The following is a 17,636-nucleotide window of genomic DNA, read 5'->3' on the forward strand; positions in this document are numbered from 1 at the left end:
GCGCGGCACGACAATTCGTATAAGGGTAACTTTGTCATTTTTAGAGATATTTGAAATCTGCAAGAGGGTGCTGTTTTAGAATCGTTTGTACCCGTTTGTACTACCGCCAGTTTTGTTTGTACCTTTAAGGGGGTGATTGTACCAAATTTTCAAAATTAGGGTAAGAGCAATCTTCGCCACACACACACACACACACACACACACGCACACGCACACGCACACGCACACGCACACGCACACGCACACGCACACGCACACGCACACGCACACGCACACGCACACACACGGGGGTGGTGCAAGGGGGGCTTTTGGCCCCCCCTCTTACACTTACCTCTGCCGGTAGGCAGCGTGGATCTCGCATTACAACTTAAGGATGTATGTGTGACATCTCAAAGCATTACCAAAAATCTAAAAATTTCATAGATTGTTCTATTATTACGTCTAAGTATCTGTGTAAAATTTTAGCACAATTCTCTTACTGGTTTAAAAGTTATTGTAATTAAGGATGTATTGAAGGTATTTCAAATATATTCAGAAAGTGCTGTAAATTGTTTCTAAATTAAATTAAAAATACTTTGTAAAATTTTGAAGTTATTTAAGAGTTATTTAAGTTTAAAGTTGATAAAATTAACCATAGGAGATTTAGGGCCGTAGGGTCAGTATTGATGGAAGATCGGAGAAATTAGCGTAGTAGTGGAGCAGTCGTGGGGTAGCAGCCTAAGTGCTAGGCGTGTGAGCGAAGGATCCCGAGTTCGAGTTCCGGTCGGCTCCGTTAATTTTTCCCGTCGCTTACAGTTCAGAAGTGGGATTGTGCTCGCGTTACCTCGTTAGAGAAGGACTTGACCGATACACCGGATATCTGTGGGTGGTGTGATTGGGAAGTTGTGGAGTATAACTCCAGGTTATTCTTGCAGGCTTCGGCGGTCGGAGAGCATGGCACATTCGGGGCGAATGTGATGTCAGGGCTGGCCGAACTGTAGGAGATTTAGGGCCGTAGGGCCAGTATTGATGGGAGATCGGAGAAATTAGCGTAGTAGTGGAGCAGTCGTGGGGTAGCAGCCTAAGTGCTAGGCGTGTGAGCGAAGGATCCCGAGTTCGAGTCCCGGTCGGCTCCGTTAATTTTTCCCGTCACTTACATAACATTATCCCTTATAGAGAATCGACATTTTTGCTGTAAATGTAAATAAAATATAAATAAACCATTAAGATATTTCTTAAACTTTTTTTTATGTGTAAAACATTGATATTATATTTTAAGTTTTAAAACTTTTTGCAACATGACAATTTTTTTAATTTTTTAAACAATACTAATTATTTAAATAACAACAAATCATACTCAAATTGTTAACGGTAATCCCTTCTAACATATAAAAAATTTTGAGTTGTTTGACATACATGCAAAGTCTTCTTTTATTGAAAGTTTAACTTTTAGCAAGGACTGTACGACCCATACATCCTTGAAGTACATGCTAAGTTGTAAAGCGAGGTCCACGCAGCCTACTGGCGGAGGTGGGTGCGGGAGGGGGGGCCGAAGGCCCCCTTTGCACCCCCGTGTGTGTGTGTGTGTGTGTGTGTGTGTGTGTGTGTGTGTATGTGTATGGCAAAGATTGCTCTTACCCCAATTTTGAAAATTTGGTATAATCACTCCCTTAAGGGTACAAACAAAACTGGCAATGGTACAAACGGGTACAAACGATTCTAAAGCAGCACCCGCTTGCAGATTTAAAATATCTCTAAAAATGACAAAATTACCCTTATACGAATTTTCAATATCTCGTATTTTCACTCCCTTAAGGGTACAAACAAAACTGGCGATGGTACAAACGGGTACAAACAATTCCGAAAAACACCCGCTTGTGGATTTAAAATATCTCTAAAAATGGCGAAGATAACTCTTACCCCAATTTTGAAAATTCGGTACAATCATCCTCTTAAAAGGCTCCTGCTGGCTCGCGAGCCAACTCCGCGTTTTCGCACAGACAGCGTCACACTTGGCAAAAGTGTGAACTATAAGGCATGAAAAATGACACGTCAAAGCAAAATTATCCTTGCGATTTACAGCGTTATTCTTCATTTTAGTACAGTGTTTTTACATTTAAAATTATTGTGATAGTGTTAAAATACACCAAAGATATCCACTTTATCGTGATTTAATATGTGCAAGCAAATACTTATTTCAATTCGGCAGCTGTCAAACGGCTTGTTTTCGTTCTTGATTAGGCAACATTCACTTCGACAAATGTGGATTACTATATAAAAGGGGATATTTCGGTGTATTTTACAAATCTATTTTATCGTTTACAGATGGTATTTTATTAAAGCATTTTTATTTTAGTGTAAATCGCAAGAATTTTCATGATATATTTTCATAATTTTCTCGCTTCTGACGTCATCAATTCAAGATGGCTACAGTGAGTGAACAGGAGCCTTAAGGGCGTAAACAAAACTGGCGGTGGTACAAATGGGTATAAACAATTCCGAAACAGCACCCGCTTGCGAATTTAAAATATCTTTAAAAATGACAAAGTTACCCTTATATAAATTTTCGATATCCCGTTGTTTCACCCCCGTGAGGGTACAAACGAAACGAAAAGCGGTACAAACAAGTACAAACGATGCTTAATCGAATGGCATTTGGAAGATTATTGTATCTAAAAGTGGTGCTGATGATTTTTTAACACTCCGTAACTTTCGCTTCTTTGAGGTACAAACGAAATAACCTGTAGTACAATCGGGTACAAACCGAGCGTAATTGAATGCACATACGAAAAAATTTTTTTCATGAAAGTCGGGTGCTAAGTTCACATAGGTTTAAGCATGACTGTATCTATTATTAAAATTTCACTTACATGAGATCTTGATAATGTTTATCGATTCAGATTCATAGAGATGATGGAATCTACAGTGGCGTTGTTCCTCTTTTTCGAAATTGGATTAGGACTTTTATTGCATACTTCCTCATGCGTAATGGTGAGCATAATAATGTAAAATTGAAACTTAAGTTTAAACAGCAATATAATGTAAATATATTATATTTTTATTATTAATTATTGCTGAAAATGTTTTCAAGCTTAATGATTTTTTGCAGATCGTAGTTCGAACCGGATCGTCTGAAATTATGCGATACGTGGCTCTTGGTATAATGCAAAGTTGTCGATTATTTTTTAACAATTGGGCCGGGCAAGAAGTGACCGATCATAGCGTTCAAGTTTCAATAGCAGCGTAAGATAAAGTTATTCAGAATTTACAAGAAATATTCTTTCGTGATATATCTTTTTACAGCTATAACGGAATGTGGTACAATGCGTCCATAAAGGTGCAAAAGTTATTGTTGTTTCTAATCGCGCGGGGCCAGAAAGCCTCCCAAGTAACAATCGCCAAGTTATATGTCATCAATCTGAACAATTTCAGTAAGGTATGGACATGAAAATATTGCAATAATGTAGATAAACATTAGCAGCATATCCGTGCATTTTACTAATAAAAAAAAATATTGTGTAAATAATAAATATCGTTTTAAGGTAATGAAAACATCAGTTTCCTACGGTAATGATCTCGCTGCGCGAATCGTCAAGAGATATATAAATTTCTGAGAAATTTTCCACTTGCATATGCTTTCTAGTTTTTCGTATGTCAAGAACTCAGGTGTTAATGTACCTAATATGTATATATATATATATATATATATATATAGTAAATAGCATTTTCTAATCTTATTCTATTCGTTGCGCGATGGTTTAACTTTACTTCTATTCGAATTTCGCCTATTCCAAGCGATTTCACACTCTGTTCCCCGGCGGTGTATAAACATTACTTTGAACGCTTTCATCTAAGTCAAAAAAACGTTGTTTACTATTACACATATGACTGGTAGCTCCACTGTCCAAACACCAAACGCTCGATTTAGGCATTTCCGCATTGCACCATATCGCGGGTAACGCATCGTCAGTCTTATAACCTCTTGTCTTTGATCTACAATCGCGACTTTGATGACCAAACTTATCACACTTGAAACATTTTCCGAAAAACTTATGCGGTTTATGTTCATTAGGCTTGCCTTTTTTTGAAGGTTCCGCACTTCGGTTAGCTTTATCCTTGGTGACTAACGCGTTATTATTTGCATCTTCATGTGTTGCTTTGTCGCTTTCATATTCTGTGGGTAATGACCCGAGCAGCATTATCGACAACAAATCTGGCGGAATGATAATTCCGGCTTCCTCCAATTGTTCGGCTTTCGTACGGCATGGTAGGTATGGTAGGTATTTTCATCCTCTACAAGTTTCATATTAGTCATTTGTCGATTGCATTTATCAGAAAAGAGACAGAAGCGAAAAACGCGCCGAGTTCCGAACGCTTGGCTCGACACGCGCGACTTCCGGAGGCTCCCCTGGGCTCAATTTTTGACGAATTGGAACGAGTCACCGCTCATTTTCTTCGTTTTTTCAAGCCCTACAACTTTCTCAAAAGCGAAAATCGATGCGAAGCTCGATTCGAAATCGATCATGAGCCGGGTTGGCTTCAAGCGAGATTCAACGCTTTTCAAAAACGATATTACTGTAGCATACGTGCTCTCATGCTTATTAGAAGCCAGGACGTACACAAGCGGATAAATTTTGCCGGACAGAAAGCCATGAATGGTGTACAATTGCGCAAATACAGTAGGAACACTTTTAAAGGTTCCATCACCCAACCACAACCTACAACGAGCCAGAATCTTCAAGTTTTCCGCAGTACTAAAAATTAGGCATCGATCTTTGCCACCGTTATCGTGCAGTAAGAATTTGTCACCCCTCAAAGTTTGCGTAAAAATATCTGGTGATATCAGGCTCTCGCGTGAATCGGGATTTGGCAACTGAGGACTAATTTTTGCTCGAGATCGCTGTACCGTCCGAGCAAGGGCAGAAGTAGACGGGAGTTCGGCAGCCGCACCGACAGACACATTCGAAGTAACAGCAGCAACGACGGCACTTGTGCTCTCATCCGACTGTATAGCTCGTTTCTTCATCTTTTCGATAGTTTTTCGCGCTTCTACTTTTGCCGCCTCAGCGGCATGATTATGCTCCGTTTCATCTAATATTTTTCCTATAATATATTAAAATAGCTTTTGCAATCATAATACCACTACAAACAGCACAAAACACACAATAAAATGTCACGTACCGGACCGTGTCTTTGAGCTCGTATGAATTCGCCCACGGCAATTACAGTTTTTATATTCTACGCAACGCCACGAAACTTTCGACGTAGTTTCACGAACGACGGAATACACAAAACCATTGTGTACGAGAAGAGAACTTCCCTTTTGACTTGTTACAAATTTTAGAGGCATAATTACAGCCAAACTGCTCTAACACACGATCGAATGCTTACTAATAAACAGCCAGAACATATCACAATAAGACTTCGCAGTGCGATGCCGATACACGATGGAATACAATCCACTATATACAAGACTACGTGCAACCGAGCGTGACACAATATCCCTGTACAATCAATGGTAAGAATATTGATGCAGGGAATTATAATATATATTTTCATAATTCTTAAAATAAAATGTGTGGATAGCTCAATATTTTATATTTTGTGAGATATTTTGTCGAAAATATTGTGTCGGAGAAATATTTCGACGTGAGATATTTTTCCCGAGTTATTTTGTCGAAGATATTTTGTCGGAGATATTTAGTCGTGCTACCTTAACTTCCGCTTAAATTGTTCGATCCTCTCGCATTGTCTTATATCTAACGGTAGGGCGTTGTACATATTCAGACCTTCATAGAATAGACTCTTTTGCCCGCCCCTCGTTCTACGAAACCGCACTACAATATTCTCAGCGTGTCTTGTTTGTCTATTACTCACATTACCTACTCTTTCTATTTTGGTACCTAATTGTCTACGCATTATTCCTCTTATTATTTTAAAAATAAAAATACATACATTATATAATAATCTCTGTTTTATATTCATAAACTGGAGTGCTTGCAGCATCTGGTCTACCTTAGTACGTCGATCACATTGAAGTACAACCCTCATAGCCCGATTTTGCGCAACTTGTAGCCTATTCAGTAATGTTTCACCCATCCCAATTAATAGCGTTGCACAGTACTCAAAGTGAGGTGCTATAATTGATTTATATACAAGACATCTGGAATATGTCAATATATCCTTACCTATTCTATTTAAAAAACTTATCTTTTTCCCTATCTTTTTTAACATATAGTCACAGTGGTCCTCCAACCGCAGTGTATCATCGATAATGAAGCCCAAATACTTTATTATTTCCACGCATTCTATTACTGATCCATCATTACACTTTAATATAACCCTTCCTTTCATCTTTTTCCTTATACTCCGAACTATCATCATTTTTGTTTTACTCGCATTCAATTTTAATTTATTTCTACACATCCATTCTTCTACTATTTTAAACAGCCTATTTATTTTTCTTTCCAGCTCTTCACAGCTTTCTCCTATCACATACAACAACGTATCATCCGCAAATATTTTTACATTACCTACCCCTAAACAAGTTTTCACTATATCATTTATGTAAATGATAAACAATAAAGGCCCCAACACCGATCCCTGTGGAACTCCTAATATCGTTTTAATAAGCTTTGACCATTTACCCTTAAACTTAACCTTTTGCGTTCTATTGCTTAAATACGATCGTAGCCATTGTAACACAGTTCCTCTAATCCCGTACTGGTATAATTTTTCTAGCAGTCTTTCTCTATCTACAGTCTCAAACGCTCGCTTAAGGTCCATAAAAGTTACTCCTACCATTTTTCCTTCGCTGACTAATAATTTCCATTCATCTATGACCACTTGTAGAGCCGTTTCACACGAGTGATGTTTTCTAAATCCAGACTGATGCTCTGTTAAAATATCGTTATTCTCCAAAAATAATTCTAATTGTTCTTTTACTACTAACTCTAGCACCTTTTCATATATCGGTAGCACATTGATCGGCCTGTACTCACTTGCCTTCTTTGGTTTTGCTATCTTTGGAATCGGTATCACCGTTGATGTCTTCCATCCATCTGGACACCGCCCGCTTTTCAGTGAGCAATTGATCAACTCCAACAACTCTTCCTTTATTACCGGGAAAGCTGCCTTCAACACCTCGCTGGTTATCCCTTCATCTGTTCCTTTCTTATTCGGTAATCCCATAACAATTTGCTCTAACTTCTTCATATTAATCATCTCAAAGTCCTCCATTACTTCCTTACTTTCTATATTATAGATATTTTCATCGCTCTCTGTATAATCCTTTTCCCACTGTATAGATTCAATTATATTATTTATACTCTGTACATAGTATAAGTTAAATTTATCTGCCGTATTGCACTCATCCATATTTTCCAGTATCTCGAAATCTATATTATCTTCTTCATTTTCATTTTCGCTTGCTTCCACTCCTTTTATCACTTCTTTTAGAGTTTTCCACATTTTTATAGGATCCTTCTTATTACCGTCTATCATATTTTCATAATGCTCCTTCTTTTTTGTCTTAATGAGTTTAACCACTGCATTTCATTCCATCTTGAATTGCCTCCAGTCCGGTTCTCCATCTGTGCTTACTGCCCTATTGTACGCTTCGTCTCTATTATCTGCGGCTATTCTTATCTCTTCTGTGTACCACTTTTTCCCTTCCCAGACTCCCGGAATTTTGCACTTTTTCTTAGGCGCTACCGTATCCAGTGCATCCACCATCCTCTCAACAAATTTGTACGCTTTCACACTTACATCCGCTCTCACACTCATATCTAAATCCTGCTTTTGTTTACTATTTTTCTCCAATAGTTTGATAAATTCATCAACGCACAATTTACTATAATCCCTACTAATAAATTCTCTATATTTAACCCCAGCTTTATTAATACCAAGGTCAACTTTCAACCACGCATGATCTGTTATCTTAGGTTTATGATCTACTTGTACATTTATTTTGTTATTAGCAAAGATCAAATCTATTGTTGTTTGACTATCCTTAGTAATTTTCGTCGGGCTCTCGACATACTGTTTGAATCCTAATCCTAGCATTGTCATTATTAATTTCCTCGCATAAAACGAATCTGACTTTACATCTATATTGAAATCCCCAATCACCATACAGTCCCCATTAATCACTACTTTCTCTATCGCATCCTCTATAAACCTTATAAAGTCACCATCGGCTGCACTCGGTGAGTGATAAACAACTACTATTATACCTTTATACCATTGTTGCCGTATTTCTATAGCTACACACCAACAGTTCGAAACCAACTTTCTCACTAGTACTATATCATACTTTATGTCATTTCTTACATATATAGCAACTTCTCCCGTATGCCTGTTTTCCGCATCACACCTAACTATGAAGTATCCCGGTATATTCACCTCGCTATCTTCCATTTCCGGTATCAATCTGGTCTCTGTTAATGCCAATAAAACAGGTTTCCTCTTTTCCACAACCTGATGCTGAATTTCTTCTTTATGTGCATCCAGACTCTGTGTGCATTTGTATATAATTTCCGTATATATTAGTTCCGTATATATTAGTTCCGTTTCTGGCCATGATTGCTACACCACGTCCCATCCGGTTCTCCTTTCCTCCTCCTCCAACGCCTTCTTGAATATTGGGCATTCTGCATATAATGCATCATGCTCGTCATTTATCTTCAGATTGTATGTCTTATTTTTGTGCATACAATTAACACACTTTTTCTTTGTTGCAGTGCATTCACTATCTTTATGATTTCCTGCACATATGTGACATGCGACCTGCCTTGTACAGTTTTTTGCAATGTGGTAGTAGCCCCAGCACTTGAAGCATCTTTTGACACTTAAGTATTTAAATACGCGGCATTTACGCCATCCAAGGTTTACCTTCTCTCTTTCAAGCATCATCCTCTGAGTCATTTCATCCGCTTCTAATATTATCGAACCCTCTTCATTTCCTTTTTTTTTGAGTCTCATATTATTATTGCTATTTCTTCTCTCTTTGACAATTTTCTTTACTATTCGTATAAAAAATCCATTTCTATCTCCATCAATTTTATTCTGTTTTAAAATTGTATCTATTAAGTTTTCTTCATCGGCTTTCATTTCCTTTGCACCAACGTTTATAATTTTTATTTTCGGTACCATCCTCCTTGGTTCCATAATTTTATATTCTTTTCCTAACTTATCACGTACCGTGGATTTCAGCTTTTCCATCTCTGTTTCATTCTCACAGCCAAGAATAACTGCCCCTTTACTGCCTTTTTTAAGTTTTGTTATTCCTACTGCTAGATTTTTTATGTCTATTTTTTCCTTTACCAATTGCTTGGTAGCTTCGCTCTCTTGCTGTTTTACTGGTTTAACAATAATCATATTTTCATTTTTTTTCTCCTTTACTGCTTCCGAGTAACTCCTCTGTCCCATCACTCCTCCTGCCCCCATCTGTATACTATTTCTTAGTTCATCCAGCGCCCGCTTAATAGAGTCTAATTCATCTCGAACTATCTCCGTAAATACCTTCTTAATTTCACTTTTACAAGTCATTTCATCTCTCATATCTTTAATTGTTTTTACCAACCACTCTATCTTTACATCCACACCAGAAGATTTTGCACTTCCCGATGTGTTAGATGCAGATCCTGTAGATCCCGTTGACCCCAGCCTGTCTCTTCCGTTCTTAGACGTCGTCGGTGTTTTTTTATTCGTTTCTACTTTATCAATTCCAATTGAAAATTCATTAAATGGACCCGCACATTTCACCAATTCATTGCCTCTATTATAAATCTTGTGTTTAATCACATAACCGGGATGAAAAAATAATTTAATACATGCCCTGCACTGGACTACAAGGCTTTTTATCTCCTTCTTACACGCAGAGCACTTATACTCCGCGTATTCAGTGTCAATCATATTTGCATTAACGGCAGGGTTGGGACATTTGACAAATTTTAGGGATTTTTTACGTTACACGTAATAAACATGTATATTACGTCAAATATGTATAAAACGTAATATACATGTCTAAAACTATCTAACCTAGAACAGGATTAAAACAGTCGTGTATTCATCCGAGGTATTGTATATGTGGCCGAATGTAGGCCGTGGGCGGAGGAAAAGGAGGCAGGAGAAATGACTGAACACTGCCCGTACTTGTAATAGTAACTACGTATATTTAATATAGGACTGTAATGTGTCCTCGAGCGGGCTGTAGCGCAATCGAACTTCTTCTGTACAACGACCGACAAGAAGTGGTCACGTGCCCCCGCTTACTGCAACGCCACTCACGTATATACGCACGACCTACGCGTTACACTCTGTCTGCGCGCGTATTACAAACTACCCCAACACTCCCCTCACTTAAAGCGTCGTCTACAATGGCAGCAGGAGTAGTGAATGCAAAGAGTAGGCGTTAGACGTAGGCTGTAGAATTAAGGCCGGTATACGCCCAAGTGTCTACAATGGCGTATAGTAAGGATTACAATGAGCAAATCAACGTCGTTGGACACCGGCTATATAAAGCGGCTTTTACGTCAAATCACGCGAGATAACCTAGAAACGTTTTCCATCGTGTCTTGAGTTAACTTGCCGGGGAACGGACTCCGCATCGTCTCCTGCCTCGTCGTCAAAGAGCTCAGAGATCGTGAGTGTTCCATCGACTTGGTCCAATATATCGTACTTATCTACAGTGATTAATTTACAATCATATAGGTTCATATTACGCGTACTTTATACATGATTGTATAATTTAATTAATCGGCGTGTATAAATTTATCTGTTTGTACACAGGCGGTAATATCAATGCATTGCGGCATATCAGCGTTGTTGGTGCACAGTCATGGATTTACAAAAAATTGGAATTGCATTATTTATTATGTTATGGAGCCAGATTCTGAATATTCAGTGGCGCATTATTCAGACGAGGAGAGCTACTGAAAGTCGAAGCCGTCGAAGGTGGTGGGTACGGCCCGTGAACAAGCGCAGATTTGATCAGGGTTTCAACCTTAACTTATTTCGTGAACTGCGTATCAGTGATCACGAAGAGTTTTTTGGGTATACTCGGATGTGGCCGGAGCAGTTTGAATTCTTACTCAGTTTGGTGCATCCACTCCTAGAAAAACACAGCATGCGGGCACCTCTTTCACCCAGGCTTCGTTTGAGCCTGACCTTGACGTAAGTACCAATCAATTCTGCGTTTAAAAAATTAAATCTGATATGAATGAATGTCTTTTTTTATGCATAGGTATCTTGCTCAAGGAGAAAGCATGCGGACAAAGCATCTCGAATTTAGAGTTGGAAAATCTACGGTCTGCAAAATAATACCAGAAGTTTGCCGTGCTATTTGGCTTGTTTTGCAACCTGTTGTGCTTCCCACACTAGATGCCGATGGCTGGAAAAGAATAAGCGAACAGTATATGTTGAAATGGCAATTTCCAAACTGTATTGGTGCTCTTGATGGCAGACACATGGAAATTGAGAAGCCGCCATGCTCTGGATCACAGTACCACAACTACAAGCGATTTTTTAGTATGGTGTTGTTGGCACTCTGTGATGCAAATCATAAATTTACCTGGGTGGACATTGGACAGTTTGGTGAGTAATGATGGTCTCTTTTTTTAATAACTGACACTACTGACAGAAAATAAATTAATCCTCAATCCTCAATCCGTTGCAATAAAGTACTTGGTTTAACTTATAGGTTCGATTAGTGACGGTGGTGTGTGGAGAAATTCTGAATTGGCTTCAGACCTTGCCTCCGGTGACGCTGATATTCCAGCACCAACACCTCTGCCAGGGAGAGATGTCCCCTTTCCACATGTAATTGTGGCCGATGAGGCCTTCCCTCTTAACACATACCTCATGCGCCCCTATGCAAGACGCAATGTATTAACACGCGAGCAACGTGTTTTTAATTACCGGCTCAGTAGAGCTCGCCTCTGCATAGAAAACACATTCGGAATACTAGTGTCACGCTGGCATATTTTGCACAAACGATTGCGTTTTTCTGTAGCAAATACACAAGAGATTTTGAAAGCTCTTGTTTGTCTCCACAACTTTATCATGAGCAGTAATGACAATAATGATAAATGTGCCTCTCAGTATTGCCCTCCCGATTGGCTTGATGTTGAGGATGAGGCTGGGCTTATTCATGACGGTCGGTGGAGGACTATTGGCCCTGGTGCATTTTTCAAAGAGTTGGGTAGAACTGGAGCTAATCGAGGTGGCTCAGAGTCGGAAGGCGTGCGCAATTACCTGAAACAGTATTTTGTATCTCCAGTTGGGGAAGCTCAAGCGCCCTGGCAGTATGTGACAGCTTTTCAAGGTCAAATAATTAACCCTCGCGCGTAGTCAAATTTATGTTTCCGTATCCCTGTGATATGATTTTTCTATATTTTTTAATAATGTGCTTCGTGGGTTTAATTCTTTTGTCTTGCGTTTTATGTGATTGTAACTTGCTACCTAGTTCTCCAGTTAAACGCTGCGTTACTTGGCTATGAAAAGAGCATAATAAATATTTTCAAGACTGATAATTTTGTTTAGGGGTTTGTCAATAAGAAAATTGAATAAAATGAACGATTGCATTAATTGCGATAACATTTATTTTTTACTTATTATCCTCCAATACATCCTCCAATACAACCAACACAGTTTAAACTCGATGCTTTGGTCTACAGTAGAAGTGTGTGTTTGTGTCTCTTTGTGTATGCGTGTGTGTAGATATCTCTCGTGTATATCATGTATATATTTTATAAAATATATACATATAAAATATATTTCTACTTATTTCTTCATACACTTATTTTAAAACGCAACACGCACTCAATCACACTCTTTTCTCGCATTATTGTCCATTTCTCTCGTTATTGATTTTTATCAACTCACACTCTCTTTCTCTCTCTTTTAGTATCATCATCATTCTCTCCTGCCTTTCATACTGTGTAGCCTATTCATTGTAATATGGAAGACAATCGAAGTTTACAAAAGGCACTCACTTGCGCGATCAGACGATCGCAGTTGCACTGGAAACGGCGTTACAATAAAAATTTTTCGAGCGTTTTCTAAAAAAAAAAGTCCAACTACACCTTGCTACCTGGTCGCTTCTCACACGACCGATAAAAGAAAGAAAAAAAAACCTACAACTATCCTATAAATCTCGACTTTACAGTTTATTTATGAAAATCATCACGAACAAAACCTTTTGTTCTAAGCAAAGTTGCGCATGTGTTATAATATTAAATATAATTATAGACAATAAGTAAATTAAAAACATTAATTTTTATGACCGATAATATAATCTTTAGTATCTTTAAGTAGAAGAGAGTGGAACGTGGCAACTCGCAATGCATTGCAACGCATTTTGTACTAAAAAGAAAAGAAATAACGCGTTCGCGCGCCTACAGCACATTAAATAGTACTTTTCAGCTGTACAAAAATCTTCGTCCACACTACGTCTCCCGTTAATTAATACTAATGTTTAGCTTTGTTTCATCCCGACTGTGCTTACATCTCAGATAGTATATTTATATACGTGTATTCCAATGAACGTATCTAGGAATACATTTGTTACATTTACAGGCACTATTCCCTTCAAAATCGAATAATTATCGTCACCTGCGTTTCTACATGAAAAGAAAAGAGTTAAGATCTGCGTTTCGAATTTATACTCCAACTGAAAGCCAATTTACGTAACTCTAAGTAAAACTTTTTTGGTTTATACTCATCCTCAACAACTTGATTACGTGGAATTGCTTTGAAAAAATATCTCGAGTCGTATATAATTATAATTATCAGCCATAAATTACAGTAAGTAAATTAAAAATTTTAGCAAAAATCACAGCTATCCCAATCTTGCTTCACTGTGCTTGTCCACTCTTGTTTTAGAGAAATCATTAATGTGTTGCAACACACTAATGAGACATTCAAGCAGAGCATGCTCGGGTATTGCACTTAATGCGAATCCTATGGCACTCAGCATGGGCTGAACACCAGGAGATGCATTGCTAACAACTGCTGACGGGGCACTTGGCTGTGCAGATTGAGTCGTAATTGCTTCACCGATCTTCGCTGCAAGGTCTGTCAGTTCCTTATTCTGCTCAATGAAGGACTTATTGACAGCTTCTATCTCCTGTCGTTTTCTGGTTGCAAAGGAATCAGGTGGAGGCACCTTGCGTTTGGTAGTGATCTTGGACATAGCCCTATGCACCTGTGAAATGTTGCTTTCAGACCTCGAAGTAACTGCAGATATTGGTGTTGCAGGAGGTAGTGTTGGAAGAGGTAGTGTTGTAGAAGGTAGTGTTGCAAGAGGTAGTGTTGTAGAAGGTAATGTTGCAGGAGGTAGTGTTGCAGGAGGTAGTGTTGCAGCAGGTGGTGTTGCAGGAGGTAGTATTGCAAGAGGAGGTGGCGAATAGGGATCCTCAGATACTTCTGTAGAACTCTCATCAGTATCTGAAAATGCAACAATGAATACTTCAGATTATGTTATACCAAACTGTGTGAGACCTGACAATAAATTTTTAATCTCCTTACTTGCGAGTCTTGTATGCAAGTCCCAATTCCAAGAACTAGTCGAACTAGACGTGTCTGGGCTTGTAGCAGAGAAGGGGGGAATTGTGCATAACACTGTTACTTGACTATCAGAAGGAGCAGGCGTACACTGGACCGAGGAACTTGTACGAACAGCTTTGGACTTGTAGTTGGATGAGGTTCTGTAATCACATTACAAACATTAATTATGTCATCAACATTTGTTATGCAAAACTTCTCCGGCCACAACACTTACTTTCTAGGTTTGATGATGTCCTCCAGGAATGTCAAATCCTTGTAGAGCACCCAAGTGGGTGTGTATGTGGGCTGATCAGCTCCAGCTCCAGACCTTGGCATAGACTGCACGACTTTCCTCCGCTCTTTTCCAAAGCGCTGCCTCAGAGCATAAAATCGTTTCTCAGCAGCAGGACCTGACAAGTAAATTATTTTTCATTCCTTTCATTTCACAAAACTGCAAATTATTAGGTTATTATATTTATTATTATTAAGCCTCGTGCACAATGCCAGGCAACAGGCTTCTTTTAATTCAGTTGGCTCCTGCCTCTTTTCATAGGACAATACGGCACACCAGGCAACATGCAATAGGAACAGAAAATAACCAAAAAATTGTTAATTACAACCTAAAAAATTCGAATGCTATGATTGGTTGGCAACAGGCAATAGGCACAGAATTTCCAACGTGATGGAAATTCTGTGTCTATTGCCTGTGTCACTGTTTATTCTGCATTTATACATGAATTCTGATTTCTATTCCCTATTCCTATTCCCTGTTACCTGGCGTTGTGCAAGGGGCTTAACAATTTCCTTTCCTAGTGTCCCAAAGTTATAACCTAACTTAACTTTACCTGCATGTTGTTAAACATGTTCTTCACCGATTTACTGTGACATATCGTTCATTGAATGTACTGTAACAACAAATCACTACAAAACTGTATCAACATTTCAAAATAATCAAAATAGACTTACCTTCTAGTGGATGAGTGAGGCTCGCGCCGACCTGTATCCATGCTGCAGTCTTCACATTTACATTGGCATATAATTTTTCGGTCTTGTCGTACAAAAATCTATTAACTCGGACCACGGCAATTAGCTCTTTATCACTGCTGAGCTCATCTTCCGAAAGGTATTCCGTCAATTCCATGTCCGACATACTTGCAGGTTAAGAGCCTACGCACGAGGATTGTCGTGACCGTTTAGTCATAAGTCGGAAGTCAACGCACAATTATTGACGTTAGCGTATATCATATTTGTCGCGTGATGCGACGCGATGGATATGACATACGCTAATGTAAAGAGGCAAAGAAGAAGACAATTCAAACTACACCGGCTTGACCGGCTCCCTGTCACGTGCGCTTTTGTTACTGTCGAACTCTCATTGGCTGAGAGTAAGGGACAGTAAGGGAGCAGACTGTAGGAAATGGAATTCAACCATTTCGCTTACGGCCTTACTCTACGCCCTATTACACCATAAAACCAGCTTACTCTGACGTCGTACAGTCTTAATCCACCACTCCTGCTGCCATTGTAGACGACGCTTAACAAAGTATACTTCTACTACTTCATTTTCTTTGGCATTACGCAATCCCTAAGACGTTCGGGAATCTTAACTGTTCGTGAGGGTCTCTTGGGAGTGAGGTTTTCTGGAACTGGTTTCAGTGGAGGTTTTAACGGAGGAGTATGTATTGGCGTACTGGCCTGGAAAGAACTTGTAAGAGTCGAATATAATGTGGAATTTTCACTCTGAGACAAAGGAGAATCGAAGGTGCTGGTGGAGTTGTAACGGAACTCTCACTCGCATTTCTTATCGTAACATTTGCACTATTCGAATTATTTCTTAATGTAGAACTATCACTATCGCTTGAGCTATCCTGTACATTTGTATCACTGGAACTTCCGCGTTCCTCACAATCATTTGTATTTCCGCGCACATTCTCTGGCGGAGTGTAATCTAACGTAATGTAGTCTTCTGGACTACTAGGAGTATTCTCACCTATTTTCCTTAACTGATTAACGTGACGTTTCCACTCGCGTCCGTCATCTAACCGTATTTTGTAATGAAGTGTACCTAATCGCTCGCAAATTCTACCAAATAACCATTTATCTATACCGCTGTAATTTCTCGCACTCACTCTTTTTCCCTCCGTAAAAGTAATTGGTGTATCCTGCGCTTGATACTTCTTTTCGAATGGTCGTAATAAATCCAAACGTGTTCTTACTTTTCGCGCAAATAGCATTTCTGCAGGTGTTTTTCCTGTACTCGCATGTGGTGTATTTCGATATTGTAAAAGTAATCGCTGTAAATCTACATGTACACTTGTATAAGTACTCTGCATACGTTTTAATGCATTCTTTAATATTTGAACATAACGTTCCGCTTGTCCGTTTGTCGCTGGATTAAATGGTGCTGTACGCTTGTGTATAATTTCATTAACTTTTAGGAAATTCGTAAATTCATTTAAAGTAAAACTTCTACCATTATCCGTAACAAAATATCTGGGTAAACCGTAAGTACAAAAATATTGTCTACAAATATTTATAGTTGTTTGCGATGTAATGTTTTTAACAATATGTATCTCTGGCCACTTTGTAAACGCATCAACTAAGATTAAAAAATTGTGACCTAAAAATGGACCTGCAAAATCCGCATGTACTCTTTCAAATGGAGTTTCCGTTGGTTCCCATATATGGTTTATCTTTGGTGGATTATTCTTGAATCTATTACAATTCACGCAATTCTTTGAAATTTCTTCGATATCCTTGTCGATTTTATTCCACCATACGTAACTTCGTGCTAAATGTTTCATACGCACTATACCAAAATGACCTTCATGCAATTCTCTAAGAATTTGCTTTCGCAACTGAAAAGGAATTACCACTCTATGGTTTCTAAATATAACTCCGTTTAACAATGTAAATTCCTCTAAGGGAACTGTAAAATATTTGTTATTCTTAAAATAACCTTTACCTGATTTAAGAAAATTAAGAAGTTTGGACAATTCTTTATCTTGTATCGTACATTTCGCAACTTGTTCTGCTGTAATCGGTAATGTCTCAAAAGTAATTTTCTGAAAATCGTCTATTTTATCACATTCAAATTTGTTTGAATCTCG

General features: G+C 38.5%; 3 protein-coding genes and 1 pseudogene across 4 annotated transcripts; 2 read left to right on the forward strand and 2 right to left on the reverse strand.

Moving 5' to 3' along the window:
• Nucleotides 1-3,585, forward strand: part of LOC139820307 (uncharacterized) — a 40,292-nt pseudogene extending 36,707 nt beyond the window's left edge.
• A 4,677-nt stretch (nucleotides 3,586-8,262) lies between these two features.
• On the reverse strand, nucleotides 8,263-10,113 carry LOC139820031 (uncharacterized). The gene has a single exon (XM_071789943.1). The coding sequence runs from the start codon at nucleotides 9,892-9,894 to the stop codon at nucleotides 8,566-8,568; it is 1,329 nt and encodes a 442-aa protein (XP_071646044.1). The 5' UTR covers nucleotides 9,895-10,113; the 3' UTR covers nucleotides 8,263-8,565.
• A 244-nt stretch (nucleotides 10,114-10,357) lies between these two features.
• On the forward strand, nucleotides 10,358-12,579 carry LOC139820030 (putative nuclease HARBI1). 2 transcript variants are annotated; one of them, XM_071789942.1, is made up of 5 exons: nucleotides 10,358-10,624; nucleotides 10,771-11,154; nucleotides 11,225-11,574; nucleotides 11,681-11,799; nucleotides 12,082-12,579. In XM_071789942.1, the coding sequence occupies exons 2-5, from the start codon at nucleotides 10,820-10,822 to the stop codon at nucleotides 12,328-12,330; spliced, it is 1,053 nt and encodes a 350-aa protein (XP_071646043.1). In that variant the 5' UTR covers nucleotides 10,358-10,624; nucleotides 10,771-10,819; the 3' UTR covers nucleotides 12,331-12,579. The 2 variants fall into 2 exon arrangements, with proteins under 2 accessions (XP_071646043.1, XP_071646041.1); XM_071789940.1 differs by having other exon boundaries at nucleotides 10,360-10,624; nucleotides 11,681-12,578.
• A 24-nt stretch (nucleotides 12,580-12,603) lies between these two features.
• LOC139820036 (uncharacterized) lies at nucleotides 12,604-16,717 on the reverse strand. The gene is made up of 5 exons (XM_071789952.1): nucleotides 15,493-16,717; nucleotides 15,372-15,431; nucleotides 14,762-14,936; nucleotides 14,509-14,687; nucleotides 12,604-14,427 (listed from the first exon to the last, which is right to left on the reverse strand). The coding sequence occupies exons 3-5, from the start codon at nucleotides 14,860-14,862 to the stop codon at nucleotides 13,820-13,822; spliced, it is 888 nt and encodes a 295-aa protein (XP_071646053.1). The 5' UTR covers nucleotides 14,863-14,936; nucleotides 15,372-15,431; nucleotides 15,493-16,717; the 3' UTR covers nucleotides 12,604-13,819.
• Between the last annotated feature and the right edge of the window lie 919 nt (nucleotides 16,718-17,636).

This window comes from Temnothorax longispinosus, chromosome 10 (genome assembly GCF_030848805.1).
Source record: "Temnothorax longispinosus isolate EJ_2023e chromosome 10, Tlon_JGU_v1, whole genome shotgun sequence".
Lineage (NCBI taxonomy): Eukaryota > Metazoa > Arthropoda > Insecta > Hymenoptera > Formicidae > Temnothorax > Temnothorax longispinosus.

Excerpts from the sequence above, each read along its gene's own strand:
- LOC139820031 (XM_071789943.1), bottom strand. The coding sequence starts at position 9,894 with ATGATTGACACTGAATACGCGGAGTATAAGTGCTCTGCGTGTAAGAAG.
- LOC139820030 (XM_071789940.1), top strand. The coding sequence starts at position 10,820 with ATGGATTTACAAAAAATTGGAATTGCATTATTTATTATGTTATGGAGC. Across the intron at positions 11,155-11,224 it reads CGTTTGAGCCTGACCTTGAC|GTATCTTGCTCAAGGAGAAA; the intron begins GTAAGTACCAAT and ends TTTTATGCATAG. Across the intron at positions 11,575-11,680 it reads GGTGGACATTGGACAGTTTG|GTTCGATTAGTGACGGTGGT; the intron begins GTGAGTAATGAT and ends TTTAACTTATAG.
- LOC139820036 (XM_071789952.1), bottom strand. The coding sequence starts at position 14,862 with ATGCCAAGGTCTGGAGCTGGAGCTGATCAGCCCACATACACACCCACT. Across the intron at positions 14,688-14,761 it reads GACATCATCAAACCTAGAAA|AACCTCATCCAACTACAAGT; the intron begins GTAAGTGTTGTG and ends ATGTGATTACAG. Across the intron at positions 14,428-14,508 it reads CTTGCATACAAGACTCGCAA|ATACTGATGAGAGTTCTACA; the intron begins GTAAGGAGATTA and ends TTGCATTTTCAG.